Genomic DNA, 14237 nt, shown 5'->3' on the forward strand with positions numbered 1-14237 from the left:
TTGTGATCAGTGCCTCTGACTTCCTGCTTCCCCAGCCCCCAGGGACAGGAACACTGTCTCTTCATTCCCTCCATGGGCTCTTCAGTGATGACCCTCAGTGGGGCTCACTAACATCCTCAGAAACCTGGAGATTTTCTTCTGACTTTTGCTTCTCTAGCAGTTTTTTTGATCTTCATTCAGTGTCTGCAGTTCAGGAACTTGGCACAAGAGGGCTCATTAATATGCAAAATGCCCTAACAAGCCAAGTCTCTTTCTCGTGTGTTTAATTTGAGAGGTTTCAGGAGTGTAGGCAAAGTAAAAAGTTCTCAGTATTAAATTTTAGTAAGAAACAATTTATTTGTTTTCCACTCTTCTGTATTGTTTTGCTTACAGATTCGGTGATATCAGCAAACTCGAATTGATATTGATCGTGAGCATCTTCTGATGGAGTCTGACTATGCAGGGAAGTCAAGACCTAGTATGTCAGACACTCTCTGGGCAGTCTTTGTCTTTACCTCCAACCCCACATTTCTCTCATCAGCCACCTGGGACTTACAGCACCTGTATTCAAAGATGAGCTTTCTCCTCTATAGTCCTTAGCTACATGTGTCAGCCCATTGGCACCAACTCCCACCTCGTTTAGGTGGAAAGCAAGCTGCATGCAGACACAGCAGGACATTTAATTCCAAAAAAAAACCCAAACCAAAGCAAGGCACAGTTCATTATAAAACAAAATTCAGTCAACAGCTGTATATGAAGTCTAGCTTATCCCCTCTGAAAACCACTTTCCACAATGGATGGCTTTAAAATAAAAGAGAACGCTTTTTTTTTTTTTTGTCAGTCACAGATCCCAAGACCCCAACACACTCACTGCACCAGACTCTGTCCATATTCCCTCACAGTGAGTCACACACTGATATCACAGGCTCCCCCGATTCAAGGAGGGAAGCAAAGAGACAAAGGGAATGAAATTCGCTTTTTTGAACAGCCAAATCTGCATTAATTCCAATGTATCTGGGTTACAGGAGTGTCTTTAAGTAGAATCTGCAGCATCTAGACCCTTTCATTTCCCATTCTCTTTCAGCACTGGACAGCTTGGCTGTAACTGCCCAGGCTTCATTTGTAATGAAGGGAGAGAAATGAGTTGTCTCTACCGAGATGCTTTGCCCCACCTTGCCTGTCCACCAGCTCCTGCTTCAGAAATGCTCCCATCAGCCCCGGGTCACATTTCCCAGTCCCATGTGGGGGCTTCTGCTATCCCTGGGCATCTTGGAGGCAGTGGCCACCTCTCTGTAGGCCACTGCATCTACCCCGGAATGAAGATGTTAGGCAGAAGTTGAAACATTTGCAGGAAAGACCTCAGTGTAATAGGTATATAAGAAATCTTCTTTTTCACAACTTTGATGCTGGTCTGTAAATTGTCATGATTTTTTCATAAGCCATGGACATCGACCAGCGAGCTGATGACCGTTTCTCTCCTTCTGTGTAAACACAAATTTCTACACACTGTCCCTTTGACTGGTAACATTTTAGTTTTCTCAAGTAGCCCCGGATTCGATTCCTATCCACTCTTGACTGTTTTTCTCTGGCGCCTTGCCTTGAGGCACAAAGCCCTGGAAGACCTTGCTGGTGATATCTGAGTCAAAGAGAACACAAAATATCTCAGCTCTACCTCCATCTACTTTTACCAAATTCAGCAGTGACCATACATCATGTTTGTTTTTTCTTTACCTTTTCCTGAAGTACTAACAGCTTATCATGCTGGCCTTGAGCTCGCTTTCCAGTTTCAAAGGAGTTTTGATAGAGACCATTGCTGTGCTTGGAGGATGATGTCCTTGAAGACCAGCTGCACAGAGCTCTACTGCCCTTCCATGCTGCTGACAATGAGATCCCCAATAAAACTCCCCAGAACAGGCCAAAGTCTGCTGCACTGATGTCTGGCATCTGCAGTCTTCTATTCTCCTCCCTCACTCCCATTAGGAGATGGGACCCCATGAGTTCAGGGTCACAAGAGCCAGTCTTCATATCCCTGACCAGCTCTTCCTTGCTGACGAGTGTCAGATACAGGTTTCTGTGACCCTCGTTAGCCCACCTAGCAGCTGTGCTAACAAGTTCTCCCAAGACGCCCCAGAAACAACCTGGACTTTTTGTATGCTGACCTTTTCCTCTTCCATACAATGCCAGCGGCATTGTACTCGCAGTGAGACGCAGGCTTCTGTATCGAGAGTCTTCCTTGGGGTGCTTAGAAAACACGATGCCCACTTCCCCAGCCTGACTGGGGGTTCCTCATCTACAAATACAATATCACCTTTACTGCCCCTCCTCTGATCCTCACTCACAAGGGCTCACCAAAGTTTTCATATGCCCATAGGGGAGCTCCATACATCCATGAAGCTTCCTCACTTTGAGGGAGTCCCATTCCTGATCCTTCCAGCTTGTCTGTCCTGAATAGCCTGGACCCATCCATCACAGCACCCCAAAGTCTGTGGCATTCTACTGTGCCTTGGCTGTTGCTCCTTTAATGTCAAAAACCACAGGCTCCCGCTTGTCCTGGCTCTGCCACTGGCTGGGAGCATCAGTGTGCACTTGGGCTGTAGCACCTCAGGTGCGTCACCAGGCCAAGCTCTGACTAGTCTACCAGAAAAATGGTATCAAGTGCCCAAGACCCCGTATGTGCAAAGGTTTTGCTTGAGAGCAGAGCCATGCCAGGGTGATTGGCAGATGGAAAGATAAAGCTGAAACTGAATGCCAAGAGAGTGAACAAACCCTGCTGTCCCCAAGGCCAGACGGAAAGAGGGCTGGGAAGTGCAGCCCTGGCCAGAGATTGGTTTCGTGTCAGTGGTGCCTCTGCTGTCCCTGAGGGCCTTTGTCAGACATGAAGGTGATGTTCAGGAATGACAAGGTGCTGCTGACAGGCCCACTCTGGAAAGTGTTTGTCTGTTCTTTGACTGTATCTTCAAGGTAAAGGTTGAGTGGAGAGAAAAACCATCAGTCTGAGAATGCAGGTACACGAGTGGAGACCCCAGTGTGGTTTGCCTTGGATTCCTGGACTGTTCTACCTCTGCTGGATACAGAATGGACAGACCTTACCACACTGCAGTGATGGCAACCAGTGGTTTGCAGAAAGACACCGAATATGCCAGCAGTGCTGTCTCGGGTGTCTGTCACACACTCACCCTGAAAGGGGATGGCTTTCCCGTGCTGGACCTGCCAGCCACGTGGAGCTATGTGTGAGAGCCTTGGCATCTCACATAACACTACAGGCCTCTATTTGGACATTACATAGAGTAACTGCCCAGAATTTGATTTGGCAATGTGGGAATGAAAATGGTTGTTATAGCCAATGGCTATCTAATGAACCCAGCTGATGGAAGAGAGAGAGGGAGAAACATAGCTCTCCCTATGATACAGGAACCCACATGCAGGTGCCTATTTAATGCATATCTGAAGGGAGGCAAGAGGCATCCCACCTCCTGTGGGTTTGTGGTATGCATGGAAGGGAGCTGAGTTCCCTTCCAGTGTTAGCAATAGAAATGAAGGTTGAGATGCCTCCATTTACTCAGCTGAATCCCTTCCCTCATCAGGAGTGAAGAAGATCCCTGCCCTTCATTGATTGCTTTTCCTCCCTAATCATAAGGAAAAAAAGAGAGATTTTTTAAAACTGACTCTGTCTTGGAGAAGAGAAATGACCTTGCTGGTAATAAGCATCTGTTACCAGCTGAGAAGGAAAATCAATGATTCCTTCAGCCTGTTTCACAGCAGGTGCCCCTGGAGCCCCAGGTTCCCCTGGAGACAGCGTAGAGGGGGCAGAGAATGTGCTGCTCATCTGGGCTGCTTGTCTGTTGCTAATGTGGGCCAGACTCCTGGGACAGAGAGAGCTCATGACAAGTGGGCAGAGCTGCACAGAGAGACAGTTCTGCCCAGGAGCAGCTCCTCTGCAAAGCACAGCAGGGCTGAGGGCACTGTCTGCAGGAACCAAGGACAGACGAGCACAGTAAAGAGAAGTTAAAGGCAGTCTGGAGTGGGAAGCCAGAGCTGAGCCTGTTCAAAGAGAAATCTTCACAGCATTGGACACAGTAAGTCTCTGGCAGCAGGGCAATGCAGGTGACTATCCTGGACAGGTCTTTAAGAGCTGGCACATCCCATGACGGACAGGACCGGTCAGGATGTACTCCAGAGCATGGCTTCCCTGTCAGAATGACAGGACAATTGCTGTCCTGTCTGGGGACAGCTGCAGCACTATGAAGGTGGGTGTGCAGCTAGCTGTGCCATGGGCTGTACTTCAGAACAGAGTCCTTGTACTTCAGGGGGCTGTGTGCCAGGGCAGGGACTCTGCTTCCTACCAGGGTCAGCACTCAGCCTGCCTGGGGAGAACCCCACGGTGCTGGAGGGGGAAGCTCTGTGTGGAAGGAGCAGGTCCTGACAGGACAGGGAAGGGTCCTACTGTTGGGAGAGTGCTGCATGGACTAGGGATGCTCAGAGTTCCAGATTACCGCCAAGTTATTTCCAAGGAGATTTTTGAAGGGGAAGTTCAATTTAGGGTTTACATTAAATGGAAGGAGTCAATCTTTGAGATTTCTCCTCTTGGTTGCCTGGGTGGGCAGTGGGAGTTGGGAATTTATTTCTCCACTCTAGACAAGACACTCAGACCCCAGTTCTATTTAGGGCTTCTCTGAGTTTCTCCTGAGCCCCTGCACATACAGGGATGTCCCTGGGCAGTGCCTTGCTGCAAGGAGCTGTCTGCAGGGCACAGCGGAGAACACAGCAGCTGGGATGGGGTCTGTGAGCACAGAGAAGGAGGACATGTGGGGACAGAGAAAAAGCTCCCAGAAGAGACATGTCTAGGCAACAGAGCCACGGGCAGGGACGGAGAGGGAGCGGCTGCCAAAATGTGGTGTGAGGATGGTACTTCTTTGCCATCCGCTGCAGTACAAACACTTTCCCGGAGGAACTGCTTGGTCTCCTTTCCTGCTCTGCACAGCCTCTTCACCCAGGGTCATGGGCTTTCAGGCAGAGTTTTCTTCTTGCTAGCTTGACCCCAGTAAGAAAAAACCCCTGAGTGCCTGTCCTTCCTCCCTTGGCAGAAGCATCGGGGCATTTCTCTGTTTCCCTTCCTGTCCTTGCCGCCTTTATCCCAAGCTTACCTGAGGGATCTGGGCATGGCAGTGTGTGGGGCTGGCAATGTGCTGACCCTCACATCAGGACAATCCATCTTTAGGACTTTTGACTCTTTCCCTGGGGGTCCTGCTGGCACGTAGGCTGTCCTCCAGAAGGGAACAGCTCTCCTGTGGACTCTCTGTGCCTCATGGAGAAGACAGCTCAGTGCTAAAGCCATTGCAAGGCAGGTTGTCATCTCTGTGTTTGCACCTGCAATGAGACCCGTGTGTCCCTGGCTGGGAGGGGGTAGCTGAGATCCTCCTCAGGTGCAGTTAGATAGCAGGGAGGGGTTTGGAGATCTGTACATGGAAATTGGACTTCTCAGCAGTGTGTAGTTTCTTCTCAGGGGAACATTGGCATGCTGCCATACTCCAGCTCAAAGAACTGCAAGGACAGGACAGCTGAGACAAGGACTGATGGACAGACTAGCTCTCCATACCCTGTAGTAAAGGACAGTCCATTTGCCCGTCACCACCGACAAGGTTTCACTTGGAGTGCAACAGAAATGCCATGGCTGTCTGCTTTAAAAACACTCCTCAGATGTGGTGAGGTAACTGGAACAAAATACGCAACCCAAAATCCCCACAGCTCTCCTCTGCTGTTGGGTGAAATGGGAGCAACAATGCTGAAATGCTCATTGGTATCAGAACTGGATTTAAACTGAGACTGTTCTTTCGTCCTGTTTACTTATGTCTGTAGGGTAGGACTGACCCTTCACAGAAGAGCTCCCTGCTCCCAGTAGCACCCTCCTCCATGACTGTGCAGACCACATGAAAGGCACAAGAGAAAACTACCTGAAAGGGACAAGGAAGGCTGGAGGGTTTCCATGAGTAGAGGAACAGGTTTTGCTCAGGGAACTCTGTCTTAAATTCTGATTGCCTTTTTGCTCCTTGGACAGGTGCCCAAGCCCAGAAGCAGCAAATGTCCAATACCAGTACCATCACTGAATTCCTCCTTGTAACATTGACAGACACACGGGAGCTGCAGCTCTTGACCTTCTGGCTCTTCCTGGGCATCTACCTGGCTGCCCTCCTCAGCAACGGCCTCATCATCATTGCCGTAGCCTTTGACCACCGCCTCCACACCCCCATGTACTTCTTCCTCTTTAGCGTCTCCCTTCTTGACCTTGGCTCCATTTCCACCACTGTTCCAAAAGCCATGGCCAATTCCCTGTGGGACACCAGGGCTATTTCCTACTCAGGATGTGCTGCACAGGTTTTTCTTTTTGTCTTTTTCATTTCAGCAGAGTATTTTCTTCTCACTGTCATGGCCTACGACCGCTATGTTGCCATCTGCAAACCCCTGCACTATGGGACCCTGATGAGTAGCAGAGCTTGTGTCCACATGGCTACAGCTGCCTTGGGTGGTGGTCTCCTTTATGCTCTGCTGCACACTGCCAATACATTTTCACTACCACTCTGCAAGGGCAATGCGGTGGACCAGTTCTTCTGTGAAATCCCCCAGATCCTCAAGCTTGCCTGCACAGAGACCTACCTCAGGGAATTTCGACTTCTTGGGTTTAGTGCTTTTGTCTTTTTTTGGGTGCTTCTTATTCATTGTGCTGTCTTATGTGCAGATCTTCAGGGTTGTGCAGAAGATCTCCTCTGAGCAGGGACGGCACAAAGCCTTTTCCACATGCCTCCCCCACCTGGCTGTGGTCTCCCTGTTTATCACCACTGTCATTTTTGCCTGCTTAAAGCCCCCCGCAATCTCCTCCCCATCCCTGAATCTAGTGGCTGCTGGTCCATACTCATCGGTGCCTCCAGCAGTGAACCCCCTCATCTACAGCCTGAGGAACCAGGAGTTCAAGGAAGCAGTGTGGAAACTGATGACCTAATGTTGTCCAGAAGCTATACTATGTCCACTTTCTTCAATGTGTGACTCATAAATGAACTCATTACTTGCCCAGACTTTCCTTCTCAGTTTTTGTAGTTGTCTTTCTTCGCCTGGTGGGTTTCCCTCTTTCATGCTCGTTTGAATTGTGCTAATATTGTCCACCAAGAAATATGGACACTGCACTGCTACTTCATTATCTACCTCACTAGTGTGACGCAGAGACCATGTAAATAAGGAGCTATACTCCTTCTCTAGTTAAACATCATAAATGTACTTACATTGACTTGTCTATCTGAGACCCAAGAAACTAAAAGCAAACAAATTGTTTTACCTCATTAATTCTGAACCAAGTATAGAGGGGAAAAGAAGGACCTAGAAGCTTCCTTGGAGAAAGGGCAATGGGGCAATCATGGAGTCCCCCGTATCTTGTATGGGGAATGTTCACAGTCCTTAGACAAACCTCTTCCTTCTCTCTCTGATGACTTGCATGGTGTCTGTGCTTGCGAAAACCCTCGTCATCATGCTGGTGGTGGCAAAGCATCTGTACATTCTGATAAGCTTCTCTTGGTGCGTTTGTCTTCCCTGGAGATCTTCTACTCATCCACTACCCTGCCCCAGATGATGGCCAGGTTCGTGGCTGGGCACAGTGCCATCTCTGCTTATCACATTGCTAGTACTGTGTCCTGCACCTTTTGCAATACGGAGGATTTGCTTCTGGGGATTACATTTTATGATCAGTATTGGGCTGTGTGCCATCCCCTGTTCTCTACAAGACACATGAACTTGGACATGTGTCTCCAGAGGACACCTGCACCTTTGCTAGGAGTATTTCTATCATCTACAGTCATCATTTCAGTCATGTCCCAGGTACAGTTCCATGGCCCCAGTGGAGTGGACCACTTCTTCTGCGAATTCACCCCACTGCTGGAGCTCTCACACAGTGACACCAAGACACTCCTGCTCTTCCATAACCTGCTTTTTAGAGACCATCCTCCCCTTCTTGGTTGCATGGTCATCTTGTGTGCATGAGAGCTTTCATCCTGGCACAGACCTCCCATTCAGCATGCGCAGGCAGAAGGCCTTCTCCACCTGCTCCGCTCACTTCACTAGTGCCACTGTTTTCTATGATACCTTCATCCTTGGGTGTATGATGGCCAGAACAGCCCTCCTGAGGAAGCTTGGCATAGTCCTTTTTTAAACCATGGTGAGACCTCTCTCAAACATCTCAGAAATCCCAGAAAGATTAAGGTGGTTCCAAGGTCCTCAGAAAAGGCAAATATCAAACCCATCTTCAAGAAAAGAAAGAAGGAAGATTGGGACTATTACAGGCTGGTCAGCTTTACTTCTGTCCCTGGGAAGGTGACGGGGCAAAGATTCTTGCAGCCTTCTCCACACATTTGACAAACAAGAAAGAGATTGCTGAACCCCTGTGGGATTTTTTCTGAAAAATCAGCCCTTACATGGATCATTTTTAAACGGCCAGGGCTGTAACTGAAAGGTACAAAGCAATGAGAGTGAGAGAGACTTTTGGGGTACACACCAGCCCATGGGGTATCAGAGACTGTCCCAAGGTCACATGTTTCACACAGGAACTGAGGGACAGCAGCAAACTTACCTGGCTGTCGCATATTGCTTCTTTCAGTGCAATCTGTGACACAGGGTCCGAGCCTCCCTCTTGATGACACCCTTCAGGAGGAACAATTGCACAAAGAGATGGGGTGTGGGGGGCTCCAGTCCTTTTTATTCCATTTCCCAGGCCTTGCTGGAGCACCAGGACAACAAAGACGTCTGGCTCTGCATCATGTCCATGCTTGAGGTACCCATGGTCTGAACATAGACTTTGACTAGCCAAAAGCCAGCATTTCTCTACGAGACAATTCCCAGCCCAGGTGACATCCCTTCTGATCTCTCCCCATCTCTTCTCTGATCTGGACAGCCTTTCATGGCCCCCTCCTTGTGCTACCTTCAGGGACGAGATCTGGGTAGAGATCACTGTTGCATGCGGCACTGGGGTCATTTCCGTACCTCGGATCCTATGTCTTAGAATTTGTTAATAATCAAACCCAATCTGTGGGGAAAACTGGAACGGATACCTTCCCCCAGTCTTTCGCCCCCCCTCCCTCCTTCAGGCTGGTCTTAACGGCTTTTGAGAATTTGTAGTACCCGTGGGATGCTCAGGCCAGCACGCTCCTATTGTTATGCCTTCTGAATGCATTTCAGGTTTTGTTTAGGGTTAAGCAAGTAGTTACGAACATCGTGCAGAGACCTGCGCAGGGGCTGGATAGCTGTGAGTGGCTGGGTGTGTGGGACAGAATGGGCAAGTACCTAGGGCAGTGGACACCCCTGATGTTTTTTAAACTCACCCCTGAGCAAGAGCAGAATCCGGACAAACAAAGTATCTGCAAAAAGTGTGCTGCCACCCTGGGAACTCCAGAGAGACGAAAATGACCGCTACATGCTGGGGTCTGGCCCACGCCTACCGAGCCATGTTCAACCTGATTCATTGCCCTAAAGGGGCAAGGGGGAAAAATGAAGCGGCAGGCACTGCGACTGGTACTGTCCCCCCAGCCATCCCTGCAGCCCCTCCAGCCCAGCAAGCAGTCACAGCCCCCCTGACCAGCACCACGGCTGCCGCTGCCACAATCATAGGGGCAGCCCCGGTTTCCCTGGTGGGCACGGCAGCGGCTCCAGCTCCACTTCCAGCAGCAGGCATCGCGGCTGAGCCCAATGACCAACCTGTGCCAGTAGCAGTCACCCCTGTAAAACTAAAGAAAGACACAAAGAAAGCAGATCGCTCCGAGAAGGATGACAATGAGCCAGGGTCATCACAGGAGACAGAGACAGAGATCATCACCTGGTCCCTGTCCCTGAGCGAGCTGTGAGACATGCGGAAAGATTTCAGCCACCACCCAGGTGAGCACATTGTCACCTGGCTGCTGCGGTGCTGGGATAACTGGGCCAGCAGCTTGGAATTAGAGGGCAAGGAAGCCAAGCATCTGGGATCCCTGGCCAGGGAAGGAGACATTGACAAGGCCATTAGGAAAAAGGAACAACTCCTCAGCCTCTGGAGGAGACTTCTCTCAGGGGTGAGGGAGAGGTACCCCTTCAGTGATGATTTTGTATGTTATCCTGGCAAGTGGACCAATAAGGAATGGGGTATTCAGTACTTGAGGGAATTAGCCGTGCGGGAGCTGGTTTACTATTAACCAGACGATGAGCAGTTACACACAGACCCAGATGAAGTCCAGTGCACACCATCTATGTGGAGGAAATTTGTGCAGAGCGCACCATCCTCATATGCCAACTCATTGGCACCTGTAAACTGGAAAGGTAAGGAGGCACCAACAGTGGATGAGGTGGCTACCCGACTCCGGCAATATGAAGAAAGCCTCTCTTCCTCCCTCGTTTCGGCTGTGGAGAAATTGTCCCAGAAGGTCCAGTGACTCGAAGAGAGCATGTCCTACTCCCCACCTGTACGGGCCATCATCTCAGCTGTTAGGAGCAAGCGTTCCTCTGATCAGGAGAGGGAATACAGAGGCTACACACCACGGGGCACCCTGTGGTTTTATCTGCGTGACCACGGAGAGGACATGAGGAAGTGGGATGGAAAATCCACCTCAAGTCTAGAGGCACGAGTGCGTGAGTTGCGAGGTAAAACAATCACAAAAGGGGATTCTGATAAAAAAAATTCCGCTCCAGTTTCCTGCACCCAGGTCTCCAGACCAGGTAGGTAGTTTGATCTTGATTCCGATCCTCTGGAGAGGACCTCCAAGTCATTCTTACAGCATGTGAGCAGCAAATTCTCTCACCAGCATTAGAGGGGCTGTCCTGAGTTTGGCCAGGACAGGGTTAATTTTCACTGGAATCCAGGAAGGGGCACAGCCAGGCGGGCTGACCCCACCTGACCAAACACAGCAGGGATTTCCATACCTTGTGCCGTCATGCTGGGTTCCGGTGGGGGAGGCTGGGGCAGCTCGGGAGGGCTCAGCAGCAGTCCGGGAGGACGGCTCTCTGGGTCGTGCGGTTTGTGTTTTTCTCCTCATCTGTATCACTGTTGTGACTGTTCCCTTTGTTTGCTGTTCTTTTAAACTGCCCTTATCCCGACCCACCAGTTTCTGCCTGTTTCTTTCCATTCTCCTCCGCACCCCGGCAGGGGGAGGGGTGGCCGTGTGGCGCTTTTGTTGCCGTCCACTGCCAAACCATAACAGGGGCCCTGCCTCCAGCCAGGTGGAGGAAAGGGACAAACAGGTTTATTGGACAGAGTGGATTTGGTGGCCTGGCACGTCAGATCCACAAGAGTATCAAGCTTTAGTGGACACTGGTGCACAGTGTACTTTAATGCCATCACATTTGAAAGGGTCAGAGTCCATTTGCATTTCGGGAGTGACAGAGGGGTCCCAAGACCTGACTGTATTGAAGGCTGAAGAAAGCCTCACTGGGCAGGAGTGGCAGAAGCACCACATTGTAACTGGCTCCGAGGCTCCGTGCATCCTTGGGATAGACTATCTTAGGAGAGGGTATTTCAAGGACCCAAAGGGGTATCGGTGGGCGTTGGGCATAGCTGCTTTGGAGACGGAAGAAATTAAACAGCTGTCCATTTTGCCTGGTCTCTCGGAGCATCCTTCCGTTGTGGGGTTGCTGAGGGTTGAAGAACAACAGGTGCCAATCGCAACCACAAAAGAGCACCAGAGACAATATCGCACTAACCGAGACACCCTTATCCCCATTCATCAGCTGATCCGCCAGCTGGAGAGTCAAGGAGTGATCAGCAAAACTCGCTCTCCCTTTCATAGTCCCATATGGCCAGTGAGAAAATCTTCTGGAGAGTGGAGACTGACAACAGACTACCATGGCCTGAATGAAGTCACACCACTGCTGAGTGTTGCCGTGCCAGACATGATAGAACTTCAATATCAGCTGGAGTCAAAGGCAGCCAAGTGGTATGCGACAACTGACATCGCTCATGCATTCTTCTCCATCCCTTTGGCAGCAGAGTGCAGGCCACAATTTACTTTCACCTGGAGGGGCATTCAGTACACCTGGAATTGACTGCCCCAGGGTCAGGTGGAAACACAGTCCCACCATTTGCCATGGGCTGATCCAGACTGCACTGGAAAAGGGTGAAGCTCCAGAACATCTGCAGTACATAGATGACATCCTTGTATGGGGTGACAAAGCGGAGGAAGTTTTTGAGAAAGGGGAGAAAATAGTTCAGATCCTTCTGAAAACCAGTTTTGCCATCAAGCGAAGTAAAGTCAAGGGACCTGCGCAAGAGATCCAGCTTTTGGGAATAAAATGGCAGGATGGGCGCCGTCAAATCCCAATGGATGTCATCAACAAAACAGCAGCTATGACTCCACCAACCAGCAAAAAGAAAGCACAGGCCTTCCTGGGTGTTGTGGGTTTTTGGAGAATGCACGTCCCAAATTACAGACAAATTGTAAATCCTCTGTACCATGTGACCCAGAAGAAGAATGATTTTGAATGGGTCCCTGAGCAACGACAGGCATTTGAACAAACTAAACGGGAGATAGTTCATGCTGCAGCCTTTGGTCCGGTCCGGTCAGGCTAAGATGTTAAAAACGTCCGCAGGCGGGGAGAATGGCCCAACCTGGAGTCTCTGGCAGAAAGCACCAGGGGAGACTCGAGGTCGACCCCTGGGGTTTTGGAGCCAGGGATACAAAGGATCTGAGGCCCACTATACTCCCACTGAAAAAGAGATTCTGGCAGCATATGAAGGCGTTCGAGCTGCTTCAGAAGTGGTGGGCACTGAAGCACAGCTCCTCCAAGCACCACGATTGCCGGTCCTGGGCTGGATGTTCTAAGAGTGGGTCCTCTATAGGCATCATGCCACCGATGCTACGTGGAGTAAGTGGGTCGCGCTGATCACCCAGCGGGCCTGAATGGGAAACCCCAGTATCCCGGGAATTTTGGAGGTAATCATGGACTGGCCAGAAGGCAAAGATTTTGGAGAATCTCCAGAGGAGGAGGTGACACGTGCTGAAGAGGCCCCACTGTATAACCAGCTGCCAGAAGATAAGAAACAGTATGCCCTGTTCACGGATGGGTCCTGTCGCATTGTGGGGAAGCAGCGGAGGTGGAAGGCTGCTGTATGGAGCCCTACACGACAAGTCACGTAAACTGCCGAGGGAGAAGGTGAGTCCAGCCAGTGTGCAGAGGTGAAAGCCATCCAGCTGGCTTTAGATATTGCCAGTTGAGAGAAGTGGCCAGGGCTCTATCTTGACACCTACTCCTGGATGGTGGCCAATGCCTTGTGGGGGTGGCTGCAGCAATGGAAGAAGAACAACTGGCATCGCAGAGGTAAACCCATCTGGGCTGCCCCATTGTTGCAAAATATTGCTCGCTGTCTGGAGCAATTGGTTGTAAAAGTGTGTCATGTGGACACCCACGTCCCTAAGAGTAGGGCCACTGAGGAACATCAAAACAGCCACCAGGTAGATCAGGCTGCTAAGATTGAAGTGGCTCAGGTGGATCTGGACTGGCAACATAAGGGTGAACTCTTTATAGCTCGGTGGGCCCATGACACCTCGGGCCACCAAGGAAGAGACCCAACATACATATGGGCTCGTGACCGAAGGGTGGACTTGACCATGGACACCATTGCGCAGGTTATCCATGAATGTGAAACATGCGCTGCAATCAAGCAAGCCAAGTGGGTAAAGCCTCAGTGGTATGGAGGACGATGGCTAAAATATAAATACGGGGAGGCTTGGCAGATTGGCTACATCACACTGCCAGAAACCCGCCAAGGCAAGCGCTATGTGCTCACAATGGTGGAGGCCACCACCGGATGGCTGGAAACCTACCCTGTGCCCCATGCCACCACCCAGAGTACCATCCTGGGCCTGGAAAAACAAGTCCTGCGGCAACATGGCACCCCCAAAAGAACTGAGTCGGACAACAGGACTCAGTTTCGTAACAGCCTCATAGACACCTGGGCCAAAGAACATGGTAGGGAGTGAGTGTATCACACCCCCTACCATGCACCAGCCTCTGGAGAAATGGAACGGTACAATGGGCTGCTAAAAACCACCTTGAGAGCAATGGGGTGTGGGACTTTGAAAATCTGGATACTCATTCAGGAAAGGCCACCTGTTTGGTTAACACCAGAGAATCCACCAACCGGGCTGGTCCTGCCCAATCAAAACCTCAGCGCCCCATAGAAGGGGATAAAGGCACATGTGGAACATGTTAGGGAAGACGGTTTGGGTCAGTTCTGCCTTAGGCAAAGGCAAGCCCGTCCG

At 50.4% G+C, this 14237-nt stretch overlaps 1 protein-coding gene across 1 annotated transcript; it reads left to right on the plus strand.

The window, feature by feature from the left end:
- The first annotated feature begins 6057 nt into the window (after positions 1-6057).
- On the plus strand, positions 6058-7024 carry LOC104335347 (olfactory receptor 14C36). Its single transcript, XM_009941080.2, is given in 2 exon segments — positions 6058-6666; positions 6668-7024. Coding segments are annotated over 2 exon segments (966 nt in total).
- The last annotated feature ends 7213 nt before the right edge of the window (positions 7025-14237 follow it).

Source organism: Opisthocomus hoazin, chromosome 38, assembly GCF_030867145.1.
Source record: "Opisthocomus hoazin isolate bOpiHoa1 chromosome 38, bOpiHoa1.hap1, whole genome shotgun sequence".
Classification (NCBI taxonomy): domain Eukaryota; kingdom Metazoa; phylum Chordata; class Aves; order Opisthocomiformes; family Opisthocomidae; genus Opisthocomus; species Opisthocomus hoazin.